General features: G+C 38.9%; 1 protein-coding gene across 4 annotated transcripts in view; it reads right to left on the reverse strand.

The window, feature by feature from the left end:
- The window catches only part of SATB1 (SATB homeobox 1), a 92,331-nt gene that overhangs the window by 23,507 nt on the left and 50,149 nt on the right, over positions 1–18,675 (reverse strand). For all 4 annotated transcript variants that reach the window (XM_069007255.1, XM_069007256.1, XM_069007253.1 and 1 more), the window contains 2 exons: positions 11,903–12,115; positions 3,450–3,605 (listed from right to left, as the gene is read on the reverse strand). In XM_069007255.1, coding sequence (XP_068863356.1) covers positions 3,450–3,605; positions 11,903–12,115 — 369 coding nt within the window. The remainder of the gene's footprint in view (positions 1–3,449; positions 3,606–11,902; positions 12,116–18,675) is intronic.

Genomic DNA, 18,675 nt, shown 5'->3' on the forward strand with positions numbered 1-18,675 from the left:
TGACATTAGGTGCTTTGCCAATTAAAGTTCTAAAACTCTCCAAAGATATGCTGTATTTCAGGAATTTGAATTACAGTATCTTCCTTTTCTCCTCAGTATAATCATATTAACTTCTAAAGTATATATTTTGAATTTAACAGATTTTTAATTTATTCTGTACATAATATATCGATCCTTAAAAACACAGAAACTTAAAAGGTATACAGAATATGCATTCCTATATGGGAAAAGAATTCAACATTTGAAGGAATGTCCTAGCTGTGTCCCCAAACCTGTTCAAACCCATGTGCCAGATAGGCCCTTTTCTTTGGAAAAGCCAACAAGCTGCCAGCAAAGTACACTGTGAAACTACAAGCAGGCAAATCATCCCTCATCTAAGCCAGCACATGATCTCTCTAACAGCCCTGCAACCTCTGCCTGATCCCATGACCTCTGCCACACCAGGCCCCAGCACCCAGCTGCTTTGCTGAGCATCCAGGTCCATATGTGGTTGTTCCTCCGCCACTAAGGAGGATTTACAAACAAAACTGTTAATCAACACATTATTTTCTAATATGTTTCCTCCCGACTTTTCACTGTAATGAAGTGATTATCCCAGGATTTCCAGTTGCACTCTTGCCAAAGGCACGAACACAGAGCAAGGGAAGATGCTCGTTTTTTACCTTGGCGCTACCCAAATAGAAGCTCCTGTAGCGCATCATTTAATAGCAATTCTGTACAAAGTGCTCTAGTCAGCAGAACATTATCTGCAGTCTCCTGGCTCAGGCAAGCCCATCCACCTTGCAGATGCTGGCTGCTTAGACATCCAATCTAATGTTGACCCAAATCAGTTTATTAAGAAAAAAAAAGAATAAAATGAAAAGGCCTTCCAGCAAACAACTACCTTTGTCCCCTCAGAGCTAGTTTAGGTCACATACGGTTTTACACCACAACTCCAGACTGCACTCAGACGTTAATCAAGTTTTTATATCTAAAATAAGATAAAACAAATAATGTTCAATTTTAGTGATTTTAAAAAACAAAACTGTTAATCAACACATCATTTTCTAATATGTGTCCTTCCAATTTTTCACTAAAACCTGGGTTATCTCAGGATTTTCAGTTCTGAATATGGAACCAATGTCTCCAAATTAAAAAAATACCAGTAATAGATTTCTCTCAAGAGAGGTTCTCTTAGAGAATATGTTTGAACAAGCCTTTTTTTTTGTACAAGGGAGACTTCTGTGCCCCAAGAAATGTTTACTTGTACCTCTGAAGAGCTCCAATGCGGAAACTTTTACAATACATGTACCTCCTTAATGTATGTGGCATTGCTACGTATTTAAAGATTATTAACTGGGTGACTAATAGTCAGCTAGTTCCAGAAGACCCAACACATCCAGTCTACCTAGGAGGTCACTTCTGTGAAGCAGTTTTCTAGTACAAATGACACTTTATCTAACCACAGACCTGAAAGCTTGCTAGACACATAGGTTAACATTGCATTCCTGAAATTGGGGATAAAAATAACCCCTGGGAATACAGGTATAATCGTAAGAGTAAAATGAAAATGAACTATGTGTTTAGTGTTGTTTTCTGTACTTGGCAGCAAATTTTGTACAAGAATCTAAATTTTATACCAATGCTCAAATAAACCTGCACTGCATCCTCTGGAAGCTTTTGGGCTTCATTTTGATTACCTGTCCCTTTGCAAGTCAGCACTGGAAGAACTGATTCACCTAGAAATTTTAAGGCTTTGCACTTAAATAGATATACTATCACACAAATCAGATCAGAACATAATTATGTGGGCTGGTAGACTGGCTTCATACCTTAGCTTTGCAGAAGACTGCAGTGGAAAGGGGAAGGTGCAGAAAACGGACAGTTCTTTAACCCCAAGTTGTGACATGTAAATAAAGACATCTGAGGAACACACAGGTTGGAAGCTGCTGTAACATTCTATCATAATTAGAAACATTTCAAGAGCTCTGTAATTTCCAATCAAAATTACAGTAATTTCCGATATACAAGCCATGATTCATGACAGAATTTTTACATTCCATGGGAGATTATAGTGGCCTGATGTATGACACACTGAGTACAGCACTAACATAAACAATTCAGTTTAATGTTTAAACAGCACTTGGTGTTTAGAATCCCACAATAAAAGAAACATATTATTGTTGAAATTATCACTTTGACAGTGATTGAAGGGTAGACAGGCATGTGGCCTATAAAGCTATAATTTTTACAGTCCACAGCTTGAGTTTAATCATTTTGATACAACATTTCCAAAATATCCCTTTAAATGCTCCTTACACCGTATAACTTAAGAGACAACATCTTTTCCATACAATAAAGTGAACTCCAAAATGTGAACAGCACAGAAGTCAAAAAGTGAAAGACTTGCTAAAAAGAAAACCAGCACTAAAATGCTGACAGCCCAAGAAACATCGGTCTAACTGAGCTTCATTAGCTTTCCTTGGAAGATGCTGAATTTTTATATGAAGCAATTTTAGAAAAGTAAAGGAGTAGTGATTAAGTGGATTTAACATTTAATCTAACGTGAAAATTCAACATTGCAACCACTGGTGCCTTTGCCATTTCTTTCAAGCATTTGTATAACCACAGTTCTAGTATTTCCCATTTTTCTATATGTTTTTCCTTTACTTCTTGAGTACATTCTCACTTAAATCAATGCTTTCACACACTCCACTGATCTTTCTCAGAAGACATGTCACTTATGATAATCACACCCAACAAGTGCCTGCTGATTTCCCTCTTGCCACTAAACTTGACAGAAAATCTTCAGTTGAAGAAAACAGAATAGGAAACCACACAACAAAGGCTTAAAACTGAATATGCAACATATACGTATGCACACACGCAGGTAACCAAGCAGACATCGTGTTCCACAAAGAGCACACGTTTTTTCTCAGCTATAACTTGTATAAATGTAATCCTTTGGGGTCTTTTTTTTGGTTTGATTTGGTTTTTTTTGACAGTGCCATCCACCTCTCACACACAGTCTCGCCAGTGGGTCTGAATAAATATTTTTATGCAAGAAAACCAGCACCCCACTGCTCCTTGTTGCAGCACACGTAATCGCAAAACACCAAAGCCTCGTGATTAATTTGGCAGCAATACCCAGAGTTTGCCCACAGCTTCTGCCACATCCACACCAGCTAAGAACTGATGAACCTGATGCCTTCTCAGCCACGCCAAGACCCATGAGCACACAGGGAAGGTTCTGACTGGTACGGAAAAGGGAGTGAGAGGTCTCAGGAAGCCACTTCTCTACCCTGCCTGGTCCAGGGGAACTAGAGGTTACCTCCAGACTCAACAAGGAGCTCTGAGTTGCTGTACTGGGCTGATACACTGACCCAGCCACCCATTTTAACTCACATAGAAACTGATCTGGGGGAATAATTGCACAGGACAGGGAGCTCTTTGCACCCTGGGAGTTTTACCTGGCTTTTGGTTGCCGCAACCTTCGCAAACAGTGCTTGGGACACCTTAGCTCTCTTCATTTCCTGCTGAATCTCATCATAAATGGAAGCATTAATGTTCATGGAATTGTTTTCTGGTTTTCCATTCCTCTCTGTAGCAATAGTAGCAGTTTTGACCTAGAAAATATGAAACATTTTTCATTATGAAAAAGTTATTTTCCTCTCTTTCCCTCCCTAAGTAGTTCCCCGTTGCATTTTACTCCTTTTATCCAATCTTTCTCTGATATTCTTTCAGCTTTTCAGAGAATTAACATTATACGTTATCTATGGTTCAAGCAACTGGGAAACAGGAAAACTCAGTGCATTATAACAGGTGAGTGCATCTGAAATATGAGTTACCAATAACAGACCACTGCAAATTTCAATGTCACAAAATAAATTAGGTGGAAACCTGTCAAACAGTCTTGTAGAGACTTATAAATCCTTACATGATTTCTTTGCCCCACACAAATTAAATAAAAATTGTAAGTGCAACATAAAAGAATCTCTAATGAAATAGAAATCTGACAGATATATCTTGATTCATGTCTCATGCCCAGTACACTCAAACGCATGATAATGTTGAAAAGTCGTGGCTTTAGATTGAATTTTTAAAAATTTATCTTATCAGTTTAGTTCTTAAGCAGACTTTAAGAGACAGTTCAGAATAATGTATACTTTAACCACTCCATGAAACCAAGATAGAACTTTCTTAAAGCTACTGATTCTAGTTGTATTTCACTTACATACATCAAATATTTATTCTTCTTGCAGTCCAGATTAAATAAACACCAACATGTAAACAAGACAGAATGATTACAGTACCACCTTTATGCTGCATCTGCAGCATTAAGGAAAACAACAACAAAAAAAATACATCAGTAGCGACATGATGTGCAGGAGACTATCCTTTCCTTCATCCTCTGGAAATGATGGAAGTGATGTTTCAACACCAAGCATCATCCCACCAAGGTTAGACTGCAGTTTCTGCAATATCAGTTGAGAGGTACAAAAAATCAGCAGATACTCAGCTTATCCTACAATATTCTCAGTAGTTAAGGTTAACGTCTGTCTTTAGCAGTTACTCTTGCAAGGCTTGCTCAAGATTAGTAGACCTAATGGGCCTCTAATCCTAAAGTGGATCAGAGGAAAGGCAAAACTGGATTTCTGCCAAGAACCCACAAGGTGATGAGACAAACAAAATCAAACCCTAAGATTTCAATTCAAACCTACTGATTCACACTGAGGTTATTGAGAGCTGAATTAATTTATTTATTCAGAAGTTACACATCTAGTTTAAGATAGTCATTCAGCCTAATTCTAAGTCTAATGGACAGAGCTTGGCACTTCCAGAAGGTGATTCAGCCTACTCTTAAGTACATGTCTAAACCCACAGTTTCACTATCAGTTTGATCCAGTGCAAGTCAGCATCTTCCTGTGCTCTGAAGTCCCTTGAGATTCAAAAGGAAATCATGACAATGTGATAATTCATCTTCTTATCTCACTCTCTATGAGCTTTCATATGTCACAGGTCTCACGATACGAGAGTTGAAGGCTTTGGATGAGAGATGTACTTAGGCAAATCAGCAGCCCACTTTTTCCTAGAAATGCCATGCTCAATTTGTTTTAGCTATCATCCACAGTGCTTTTAAGATAAAATAATCTAGCCCTGAAACTGGGAGTGCATGCCACTTTTGCTGAGCCTGATTTGTCTATCAGGCTTTTCAGGAACTGTGCTAACACACTCCCATTAACTACAAGGGGCAAAACTCCAGCGAGAGCAAGGGATCCACAAGCACTTCCCCTTGCCCGCATTCCGGCAGGCATTAGCACTTTCTGGTGTCTGAAAACAAGGGCCCTAAGTAAAAAGGGAAATGAAGAAAAATCCCAGAATGTGGCATACAGTTAATCATGTGGGTTTTTTTCCATCTGAAAACAATTAGTACTTTGCAGCCATGCCCTTTTCTGCAGTGTGACATTTTACCAGTGACATTGCAGCAGAGGATGGCCAAGCCTTTATCAAAGGCTGTTCAGAAATATTTGAGGTGCCTGGCAGCAGGCAGTGTGAGGAGCAGCACCACAAAACTCTCTCCAAAGGTATGCCTGACACTGGGCATATCAGTACAGGGCTGCAAGAACGGTGCATCTCCTGAACATCATACAGTGAAATCATTTAAAAATACAAAATCAATTCTATAACCTCCAAATGAGAAGGACTTGCCAGAAGATAACTGACCACCGGTGGGGATGTTAAACATACATAAACTGGAGACAGACTTAACTGCATGCATGTAAAAATCAGCCTAGGCTAAATTAGAGAATGAAAAAGAGATGGCTTTGTCAACATGCCTTCTTGAACCTTGGGTTTAAATTTTGGGAAACAAATTTCAGTCCTTCCCCCCAAGAATAATTTAAACTTGTAACTAATCCTTGAATGACCCAAGGGGAAGATGAGAACATGAAGGTATTCAGCTAGCATACACAAGTCTTTTGGGAAGGAAACACTTTGCTCTTGTGATCTTGATCAAAATGTGTCTTCTCTGTAAGCACACTGCCTTTCTGATTGCTGCTGAGCTTCAAAAGATAGCTTCACATTATAGCAGTACTTCATAGATCACTTAACTGAGCTGTGAACACCCAGATCATCAAAAACCATCACACACCATGCTGTAGACATAATTTAAACCATGCAACCTGGTCCACACTTTTCAATGTCCAATTTAATACGGGTATGCATTTAACCCAAGGGAATTACTGAAAATCCTCATTCTGGTTTGCAAATCACATCTATCTTTATACAGGTACAATAAATTCAACAGCATCTAGTAGGTCACTGAAATTAAAACCAACAAACAAACTCCTATTGCCTTCTGTTGATTTAATTAGGGAACACTAATTGAATTCAGAAAACACTAATATCTGCATCAAAAAGCAGTATTAGCCCAAAGATCTTCAGGGGAATAAAAGTCTTAAAGTTATAAAATGATGGGTTTGGGGATTACCAAGAGTTGTGGTTCACAGTCATACCTTCTCCCTCTCCAATTCACTGCCCAAGTATAAAAATTCTCCTGCCTCTTAATAATTTCTCTTCAAAGATCAGGTGTAGACTCTGGCTGGTCTAGATGGACTATTGGTCTGCTCTGGTCTGATGAATTCCATGCAATAATGCCAATTAACCTCTTGGAGAATATCCATACATAAAACTGTTTCATAATTTACACATAAGCAAGCATCTAGGCTGTTGTGTTGAATTTAGAATTGAGTTCAAGACAGAGGCTGTTTGAAGCTGGGTTGAAAAAACACCCTCCTCCTCAAAAAAACCCAACAGAAAACAAAAAAGCTCTCAACGGTGCAACTTCAGGACTTGGGAGAGGAGGTGGAAAAAGTATTCATTTTGGAGAGAAAAACAAAACAAAACATAATCTCTCATCTCATCCACACTTAAGCACAACCTCCCACCCCACCCACACTTACAGCCACATTTTCTGTTTAGGAAAGAAACCATAGATCAGCTAATTTTTTTTTTTTTGACAGTAACCAAATTTTGCAAATACTAACTGAAGAGGGGAGCATTATTTTACAAATGTAACACACAGAATCAGAAATTCATTTGGCCATCTTCCTATCACCAATCAATCTAGTCTTCTAAGAATACTTGAAAAAAAAAATAGCACATCCATCTCCTCCTGGCCTACCCAGATATGTCTTCTCATCAAATAAGATTGATTACAGTAGCAAGAAGTTCTGAATTGATTCAGTTTTCCTAAAAAAAGGCTAAGTTGTCATAGAAGGAATAACCAGTATGAAGAGGTTTTCACAAACATGGAAGCTCATTCCTTCCCCATCGAAACTGAAACAAAAAAATCTTATATAACACATTCTCATAAGTACTGTTTTAGCTTGGGAACAAAAATCTTCTTTAATCCTGGTTTAGCTTTTAATATTACATTGTACATTAAAATTCATAAAGTAGTTCATTCCAGGCAAAACAAACTACTTTTCAGTTCTGCTCTGCAAATAGCAGAGGAGGTACAATAAATGCTGTTGCTTTCAGAACAGCTTTTATCAGGACAAGGTTTACTACTCCATTATTACAGTGGCGCCTGGAAGTGCAGTTATAGTTAAGTGTCAGGGTTTCCATTAACTCTCTTCCATGGTGGCTTTTTGCGGGGGTGGGAGGAGAGGATTGCATTTATTATTTTGTTCATTTTTACTTTTGTTAAAATGCAACTTGGCACAAAGATTATCAACTTAAATCTCAAATTTTGCCGGCTTAAAAATAATAATATTGCTGGTGGCGATATATGGCACATGCATGTATTTAAACCCCAGGATTCCACTATAAAGTTTTATGGAAGCTGGTGTTATCCAGAACTCCTTGCAATGGAGATTCACTGGTCCTCAAACACTAACAAAGCAACATCCTCCTAGACAACAGTCTTTCAAGAGTAACATCCTATCTCTGAGACCCAACCTACGATTGCTTTAACATGAAGGAATTTATCTGTAGTCAGAGAGAGACCAGGATTGTATTTATGAGATTAAGGTTTTGGTCAATGAGTACCCAGAACCATGACTCATGCAAGATTTGTGGATACTTCTTGAAACATTGCCTTGTTAAAATAATATTCTGCTCTTGACGTTACTCGTACTCTGTTTTTACACAGGATGATGATGGGCCCCAAGGGTTAACACAAATTTTCTTTGGGGAATATGGGTGGCAAGAAAGATTTCTTCCTCGGCTCTGCTGAAATGGAGATTACTTGTCCTGAGAAGGAAGTGTTCATAACTGCAGGATGGCTAAAAAGCTTTAACCAGAATATTTTGGAAAAGAAAATCTGTAACTTGGCCACCTGTCTCCATTCTCCTCCACAAGTATAAAGGAGAAGGGAGTCATCTTCCCCCCACTTCCCAAACTGTCCTAATGAGACATAAAGGCCGTCCCTAGCACCTCAGGATCCTTTAAAGTATCCCCAGATCCCTCATTTCCACATAACTGCAATAGACTCTTTCTCTGAACTTGCCCTAGGCATACCCCAAAAGAGCCTCTGTGGGGTGATCTGCAAGACAAAGGTGTTGAAGTGTGGGGGGGGAAATTAAAAAAAGAAATAGAACATGAAAGGACCTTTTTCCTTCCTTCTAGATTGCAGAGGTTAAATGATGTCTCCATGCAGTACCTACCTGATGGAGATGCTAATACTTATAAACTCCAGTGCCCCAGGAAAGAGCCTGACAGACAGGCTTCTGCCCCAGGGGTGGCAACTCGAACAATGTCCAAGGGAAAAATCCTTGTGTACGCCGTCTCCTTGTGCTCAGTCCACCAGTGTGAAAGATAGTAGCAGACTTTTACAACTTGACCAGCTTAGAAGGCTATACACACATCCCAAAAGCTCATGCATTAGAGGCTAATGATTTCAATTAAAAAAAAAAAGTAAGATTTTGCGTTTTGTTTAAGTCAAAGAGAAAGGGAGAAGTAAGGGGACAAAGAGCTTCTTAAAGGATTTCAAAAAAGAATTGGAAACAATCCAGATACATAAGCTCAAGTAGCAACTGGTAAGAATGCTGTAAGAATGAGATAAATTCAACACTGTTCCTTCTAACTCAGGCACCAGGGTTTATGCTTGGTGAATTCCTACTATCCAATCAGACCTCCAAGGTCACGCTTTCTGTTTTTCCATACAACAGAATGCAAAATTTACACAGAACAAGCTCAGCTGCTAAATGGTTAAGTCTGCTCTACTGTCTGGCCACCAGTTGGCAACACAAAAATGCAAAATAGATCCTTTTCAGGATGTTTATTTTCACATCCTTCCGAAACTGATAACTTGCAATTGCAAAATAAACCTTCATGTGTGGCATATTAGCTCCCATTTTTCATGGTTTCATAGTTTAATTGTTTCAAATGTTACACTGGTCTAAAGATTTAATATTAAATATGTTGGCTCTTGTGTAAATTCTGTTGTCAGGATAAACGGTCTGTTTTCTCTTTCAATGGTTATCCGAGAAGTTCACAGCCAAGCTGGAAAAATATTATGCTGTATTCCTGCATAGTGAACTTTAAATAATTGCTTATAATAAATTTAGTAGTAAGGATGCTAGTAGTTTTATTCCCTTAGTATCAAATAGTCAATAAACTGCGGACATTTTGGGGGAGGTATCACAGTAGCAGTTTGCATTGATAATTTTGCAGTATCCTGACTATAATTTATTTCTGCTGTGATTTGTAAAGTTATACTTGACAGTGTTACAACTAAGATAATTTCAAGATTATTTCTAGCATCTAGTATTGTAGTTATCTTACCAACACAGATATTTCAATTTTCAAACTTAGGACTCTGAACACTCAGCAGCAGGTGAAAAGTGCTTCAGATGTTTATGGGTGGGTAATTCTGGAAACATGTAAGAAGGTCACAGAGAATCACAACTCAGAGGTTTCTACATTCTCAGTTTATTCACTAGGGAAAGTGTGTGTGTTTTGTTGAATGACATAGAACAGCACAACAACTGGAAAAATAAGTGCTTTGTTCTGTAGACCTCAAGTATTAGTCTATAAGGTTTCCTTGTAAACTTGCTTTCCTTTTGAAAAGGATTAAAACAAAAATGTATGCTGTTTCCACTTTGAACTGTCTCAATTAGGTTAACTATACTCCTGTCTCACACTAAAAAGAAAGAAATGTAATTATGAACAAGAGCACAGTAGAGACAGATAGATTTCTCCCCCCTTTCGTACCAAATTTGGACTTACAGTATGTTTTGTCAGTTAAGAAAACCCCTAAGTCTCACTTTCTTTCTGGCTGCAAGGGATTTTTACAGTTTAAAGTGTGAATTAAAACCAGTACAAGGACTACCTCTGACTTGACATCCTTCTGGAAGGTCCTGTAATTAACTCTGTTCTTTAGCTGTGAAATTGCCCAAGACCACTTGAGACAGAGTGAGACATTACCTTGGCAGAAAGAGATAAGTTAAGAAGGAGGGTTAGCCTTGGCTCTGAATTACCTGGGCTGTGGGAGCAGGTACAGATATTAAAACAAACTCAAATGTTATTTTAAACACAGTTATCTCTATTTAACTATTTCCCACTAAAGCATTACTGTGTAAATAGATTCTTGTCCTTTATCTTGAAGAATATATATAGTGGATTTTACAGACTAAACTCAATGATAACAAAACTACACCATTAGTTCAGTCTGTTTTTTCTGCTTAAAATTTCTTCTCTTTTGAAAAGTACTGCAGCAAGTCAAGGTGATCTTCTGTCCTCCCTCGTACAATTTTGTTATTTGTTACTTTAGTCTGGTCCTTAGTATCCACTAGCTGAAGGAAAATTAGAAAAATAATCTCAAGAGGAATTTACAGCATTCTGAACGGGTATGGAACAGAGTCATAGTCACAAGCCTATGACTGGTTAACAAAAACCTGCTGTTTTTGTCAAAAACTCAGCCATCACAAAATTCCCACAATCCCAAAGCCTTGCTTTGTTTAGCGAAACTGGACTGTGTATACAGCATGATTCCCACATATCTGCAGATCAGTTTGATTTTTCCTTGCATACATACAACCTTGAGCCACAGCAATGCAGAGTATTTCTGAAAATATACAGGTTTTGGGGTGTTTCACAACCACATTTCTTCTTAGTGGAAATCCTGTGCATTCCTATGGTTCACGTGCATTTCTGATGTACCATAAAACAAGCATCAGAGTTTCCTTGATCGACACAAGGACTGTGTATACAGCATGATTGAACCTCTCGATCCCACTCTATCAAACTTTGTAATTTTTGGAGAATTAAATAAATTTTAGAGAAATCAATAGGAGTTTCATTTTAAAAAATGCTAAATGAAGCTTTAACGAACATATCCAAATCATTCAGAGCAATGGATATAGCAAGCCTGTTATGTTACCCAGTTGTCAGTAGCTAAAGCTGGTGAAAGCATGCCCAGCATTTTAGGATGGGATCTTCTTTGCCCCATCATTTCAGTTTTACCTGTTTGCTTTGTGGAAAAATAACTTTTAAGTCACTACAAGGTACTCACACTTCTGCTTTCATTCCCTTTCAGTTTAGTGGTCCAAATCCTCCGAAATCCCTTTCTGAAGCTGTAACATTAAGAACCTAAGAATTGTAAGAAAAGATGACAGCTAAAAGCCATCATCTTTCCTTGCCCAGTAAAGCTTGTACCTCAATAAAATGAGCAAAAAATTCTCTAGGAACCATAATGGATAGAATTTATGTCAAAATCAGAAAATAGGTAGTCATAAACTGCTACTATCATCTATTATATTTCTTTAAATTAATTTGCGATATGCACCGCAAGGAATGACTCTACGAGTGTTTCAAAAATGCGACAGCAAAAGGTTTCTTCTTTTTCAGAAAGGTCTCACCCAGCGGGACAGTGAGAGAACACAACGAGCAAATCCCAAAGGCAGAGAGAGCAGTTTACTTGTGGAGGCCGGCTGGGCGGTGTGCTTATGAGCGGTGCCGGGCCCATCGCAGAGGCTGCGTTCAAGCTCCTTTCCCTCTCGTCCTGGTAAATTCGATCTCGTTCTGCTTCTGGCAGCTGCAAGAAGTTCTGCATAGCCCGAAGGTTTACCAGCAAGGACTGCGAGGCAGTCTTGGGATCCTCTTCTTTTCGGAGGATTTCTGAGAGCAAGCCCTGTAGGGAAGGAAGAAAAAAATAGGCTGGAGAGTTAGCCTAGGTGAGTGTCTGTAAAACTGTGCTCTGCAAAGCCACTGCTTATCAGTCCTCATTCTTCTTACCACTGGGCTGGGAATGAGAACAGCAAATGCACTATTTGCTCCACATAGGATTATATTAATGGCATTTTAGGTAGCAGAGAAGAGAGCCTCAGTTGTACCCTTAATTTTATTAAGCACCTCTTTTAAATACAGCATAAACTGAACCTGACTAATACGTCTTCCTCCTTTTACTGGCTTAACTTGCCATGAAATCTTTCACAGTCCACAGACAATCATGAGATGTTAAGGATAAGTGAGGTACACTGGGGGGTTCTCAGGCTTCACAGGCAAAATGCATATGCAACCTTAAAAAAAGGCTTTCCACATTTCTAGTAAGTTAAACAGATCTTTGAAAGGAAGTGATATTTCACAACAAATCTGAGACTATAAACTTGCAATGTTCCAAAAGTACTGCTTCACTGACTCAGGGCCATATTTTTATAAGTCAGTATTTCTTTCTAAGAGTTGCATATTGGAGTTTAATGAGTGAGGAAACTCGCTGTTGGATGCCCTCATGTTCCTCCTTCTTGCACCTTCCTCTCTCTTCATCAGGACAACCCTAATCCTCAAACAGTCCATCACCTGAGATATTTATATTTAACGTCAACAGGTTCTTGACATCTCCTCCTCCTGCCAGATTCTCCTTTTAAATATGTTGGGCATTCAAAATGCTCTACTGTCTTGGAGTAACAAGATTGTGATAAGAAAGGTAACTTTTGGAAAAGCAGATGTGAACTACTGTTTAGAATAAATGCTGTTGCCATGCTGGGAAAGAGAGAGGATTGGTATGGGAGGCTTTTACTTAATAGTGTAACAAGGGAACACACATGTGAATTTAAAGAAATAACACAATCCAATGTTTCTTTTCCTAAAGAAGTCTTTTAAGTTATTCAGGATAATGGAGGGGTAAATGGAGAGAGAAGCAGACAATAAAAAAGCCAAAACTAAGATAGGTAATACTGACTGCATATATTTATTCCTAAGGGGGTACAACAGAATATGGCCAAGACATATCTTTTTGGGAAGTCTGATGCTCACAGCACCTGTGGAAGCTGTCACCTCTCTCAAAGGTATTACCCTACCAGGCAAAATGTTAGGGAGGTGCTGCTGCAAAGTCACTGCTCTCAAGCAGCTGTGCTTAGGCAGGACCAGGGCCCACTCAGTGTGAGCTCTGCACTTCTGTGCTGGGCGATGAGAACAGAGGTGCCAACCACTACACCTCAGCCGGTGTGGTCCTCATGGCCCTGTCTGTGCCTGCACACATAACAGGGAAATGACATGGAAAAAACCAGTCTTTCCAGCACTAAGCATGAAAAATATTTTGGAGGAGGATTAAAAAAATAATCTTGGGGGATACTTTCTTACCACTTTTCTTGATCCCTCCTGTTTTCTGGTATCCAGGTAGAAATTACTCAGAAGGTGAACAAATGAGTTACTGACATAAGTGGCACTTGGGTGAAGTTTTAAATTTTTTTCTTAATGGTCAGTCTAATAATAAATTTACTTATTAGCAAAAATGGAAAATAAATTTGTGTCTATCATTTTTTTCTACTTTTAAGAACTCAAACCCACAGTTACCAATGTTTGTTAGTGGTAGGCTTACACAATCTACCACAAGAGGTACAAAATGATTTTGTTCTACTGGAGACAAGGCAAAGCTGCCTGCAGAGCACAGGATGTAGAGAACAGAATAGAACAATTTAGGTTGGACGGGACCTTTAAGATCATTGTGTCCATCCATGAACCACGCACTGCTAAGCCCACCACTAAAACATGTCCCCACGTGCCACATTTATGTGTCTTTTAAATACCTCCAGGGATGGTGATTCCACCACTTCCCTGTCTGCCTGTTCCAGTGCTGGACAACATTTTTGGAGAAGAAATTTTTACTAACATCCAATCTAAACATCCCCTGACATAACCTGAGATCATTCTCTGTTGCCCTGTTGCTTGTTACTTGGAAGAAGAGACCAATGCCCACATTGCTACAACCTCCTTCTAGGTAGCTGTAAACATATGTGATTTCTGACTGCTTCTGTGCTGGAGACAACTCTCCATGAAAAAAGGAGCAAGAAAAACTAAACTCAAGTGGACTGATCATTGTCAGGAGAAAAGACTCCTTACAAACAGTCAGCCCACTGTCAGACACAGGAAATGTCCTTAAAAAATACTTTAGCCCGTAATAGAAAAGATTTGCTTGTAAAAGCCTTAGCCACATAGTGGGCAGCTGAAAAAGGTAGAAAAGGGTGCTTTTCTTGCATAACTTTTCCCTCTTCAGTGAAATAAGTAAATAAAGAAAATGTTGGTGTTTTTTTGTTTTTTCTGTTTTTTTTTTTTTTAACTTTTGCCTGCATTTCCATTGCTCTGAGACACCTCTTGGTGATTAGAAATGCCACTAAGTATTCATTCTCCTCTCTTCCCCATCACTGTCATGACTCTTGGCCTGAGCTGGGAGCAGAGCAGAGGAGAGCGATGCAGAGAGAGGAGGGGAGATGTCAGAGCAGGGAGAAGGCAAGGAGGAGTTTTCTTCTAGGCTCTAAACCTAAAAGTCAGAATATGTGAGGAAAAACCATGAAAACTAAGATGTAGTACCAGGTACAGGCAAATTCTTAAGAACACAGTTTGCCTGCTTCATATATTACTTCATTGCTACTGCTTCAATTTCTGAGCAAAAAACTTCAGCTAAAGTTGTTAGACAAGATGTACAATGGGCAAAATCCTAGAAAGAAAACAGCAGCTCACATTCTGCCCTGTGCTGATGTGCACAGATTAGCTGCTCATTTTACCAGGCTTGAACTGGTTTTCCAAGATACTAGTCTTGGTGTGATCTCCTGATATTGTACCTCAATTGTACCTCAGGTTGCACAAAACCTAAGCTTGTTTTGCAAAGAGATTAAAAACACTGTTAGGCTCAGAACTCTACTCACTGTCCCTCCCTTGTATTTTTTTTTGCACTGGAAACGTATTTTTTTAAAATGTTCCCAGGTTCCATTGGAAAAAAAAAAAGTTTACGTGTCATCACAAGTATAATTCATTACTAATGGTACAAAAAATGTTCAATAAATATTATCAGGGCTTTCAAAAGCTCATTACAAATTCTTTTAAAATGGAGATAAATTAAAGTGTCTGCCAATATGAACAAAAACACTGCCTGTCTGGCCCCCAGTTTGTCTCCTCTTTGAACATAATCACTGATTCAAATAGATTTTATCAGTGTGATAGAACTTCAAAGCTCCCAGAAGAAACATGCAATTTGCCCAAACCTTCCCAAAACATGCAGAACATCCCTGAACGCTCTCCCTCTTGGTTGCGGGGTGCTCCTATCCCATGTCCAGGTGGAAGATTATTCCCAGGCTCCACCCCCAAGCCTGGATCCCAGCCAAGTAAGTTATAAGCAGACACATTTATCTATGTCGCTTAGTAGCAAGAGGAGAGCTGTCATGATAGTGTAATAGCACCTTTTTACCTTTTATTCAATAGTGATATGGATAGTGTACTTATTCTTAAATTACACTACGAATTATATGAATACAGTGGCAATTTCTGTTATACTTAAGCAGGCAAATTTCTCTCTACCACATAATTTACAGAACTCAAATTCAATAAAACATTACATGATGGTCCATTACTGTTATCAATTTTGAATAATCCATCTTCATTTTTCATTTTACTGGAAAATAAAGTGTGCCAAAGACAAAGTGGAAGGAAAAAAAAAAGTAGTGCCTGAGAAGGTGGTTTGTGTAAACTTAGATTTTGTTTTACAATTACACAGAGCCGTTACTGCATACAAGCATTCTCCTTCGAAATAGCAGCATGAGCACAGCAGAATTAGCATGAGCACAGTCCTAAATACACAGAAGTTTTCACATATGAGAAAAGGCATTATACATGAATGAAAGGTAGTACGTCCTGCCGGCTAATATTTTAAACAAGCATGGGGCTCAAGTAGAAAGGAGGGAGAGAGAAAAGTGAGAAACACTGAGAAATATTCAAAGACCTTCAGATCAAACATTGTCACTGGTGGGAAAAAGTAGAGTAACAAAAATCAGACATGGAAAAGCAGCAAAAAGCACTCTTCCTTCTTTCATGAAGACAGAGCCACAAGGTTGCCTCCATACAACAGCACCCAAGATCCTGCAGCAAACCTTACAGCTGAAAGTGTACACAAACAGAGACAGGCAGCCTCCAGTTCCAGTTCCAACCACAGCCATGACTAACACAATTCCCTGCTCTCACACTGCAGACTAGTCACCCAGCCATGCACCAGGCTGAGCTACACCTTCGAGTCAAATGTCAGGCTGGCTGTGGGAACCCCAGCCTTTCACTTCCTGACTCATGCTTACATTTAAAAACACACAACAGAAATGGGAGAGCAGTTTATTTATTTGTTTAGGGCTCCGAGGGCAGTTCAGCCCAAAAAATGTTGCTGCTGCATCCAGCTCTAAGAACAAAACAGAGCAGAGGATCTCCCAGTTTAGCCTAACATTTGAAACAGCAGGCAGAGCCTCTCTGCTGATGGAGGGCTATGGCACCACACTTTGGGGGCTGCCCCATTGCATCATCACTGTAATCCCATGGCTGCTTGGGGCTACCTAGGGCAGGAAACTGATCAAAAATGCCATTTTCTAGCTTGCAAGGCACAAGAAAATACTGAACTTTCTCTTAAAAGACAGCAGAGGTATCTGCACAGTGCACTGACATCAGCTGGAAAAAAAATATTATGTTTAATAATTTGATGCGCTGGCAACTGAAACATAAGCATCTCAATTTACCAAAATTAACCTGGCAAATAGAGAGACTGGTAGTCACCTTTGGACACCTTGCTTGAGGTGAAACTCAGATGTGCCAGCACAAGTACTAACTCAAAGTTTTCTATGGTGCACTGAAAGGAGGTGCTAACAGGATTCAACCTGTTTCTTTGCATCTGTGAGGTGGAATCACAACTGCTGAAGGACAAGCAAAACTTCAGATCTGACTGTACTCTGAACACTTCCTAGAAGGACCACAGAGAAATTGCTACCACCAAAACTGCTTCTGCTCCCTGCAACAGTTGTCCTATTGTGCCTGTAGAGATGTGAATTTTTATTCAAGTTATAGCTATCTGGACTTTGATTAGAGTTTACAAGGCACGTTCCTGAGAACTGTTTTCAAATTACCATTTGGAACTTAAGGGTAGGGGGGAAATTATTCAAGAACACATTAAACTCACACCATTTCTTTCTTAAGGATACACTTCTAAGGTGTGGCTCAGGGGTCTTTTTCTTCTTTACAGATAATTAGTAATAGTAAAAAAAGACACTCTAGTTTTAAGAAGTATTTTTACTAAATTCTTTCCTTGGATTGTGGAAAGATAGAAATATTTCTAGTTGACATTTCTGCTGCCAAATTAAAAAATCCTGAAAATCAGGATCAAGTGTTGAACTACCATGCTATGCTGGTAGAAACTTCCCACCCAAAACCACCACCAAATTCTGTATTCATATTGTAGAGCATAAGTCTGAAAAACAAGAGCATCTTCAGCCAATTTCAAAGTCCATTTTAGTGCCTCAACATTAGGCTAAATCACTCTTAAATTTTAGATCACTTCCTTCCTTACCTTTTACACTAAAAGCAAATCTCTCCCCTCATCTGAGACTGTATCTTGACACCAGGGTTTTCTTGCACAGAACTCCTAACCTATTTCAGGGAGTTCTTATGCCTTTAGAAACTGATGGCATGATATGGTCCCTGGACACAGCTCAAATATACTTATGACAGTTTCAAAACTGTCAGTGGTAAGCCTGAGCTAGCTTTCTATCTCAGAAAACAGTACACGAATTTAAACAAGCATTTGCACTTTCTCTAGCCAAACAACAACAACAAAAAGACATCACATCACTAATAGAAAATACCTCCTAAATAGCAGCAGTTATTAAAGTACTATCCTAATTTTAGCTAAATGTGATGTATCCTTGAATAAGCTGTGAGAAATTCAGAAGTACAGCAAGCAGAACAAATTTAAAAAGTTTTCCTGTAAGAATTGCTGTGTCTACCTGTGTCTACCTTTGAACATTAGCTCTCACTGTGGGTAAAATTAACAATTTCCAGGTTTGCAAAGGTGAAATGCACCCACAATAAACTTTTCTGTATTTCAGAGGGGCTTTGCTTCATATGAAAAGTATGCTGAGATATTTCTTCGCAAAACTGAGGCTGACACTCTCTAGGCTCCTGGTAGGTTTCCTTTTTGCTCCCTATGTTTGCCAAAAACATAACAAACACTGAAAATCTTACCTAGATAACTGCAAATACTAACTTGATTAGCAAAAACAATTTGTAGGATATAGGGACACTACTCTGTGTTCTTTCAAATAGATTTGGTTGAAAATTGTCGATCTAATGTAGATCTATTTCCTATCTCTTTAGGGGAATTGTTTTCAAGATTCATTTTGGGGTTTCCTCCCAGTTTTGGGTCACTGTGAACATATTTTACCAAGCTGG

Source organism: Aphelocoma coerulescens, chromosome 2 (genome assembly GCF_041296385.1).
Source record: "Aphelocoma coerulescens isolate FSJ_1873_10779 chromosome 2, UR_Acoe_1.0, whole genome shotgun sequence".
Taxonomy (NCBI): Eukaryota; Metazoa; Chordata; class Aves; order Passeriformes; family Corvidae; genus Aphelocoma; species Aphelocoma coerulescens.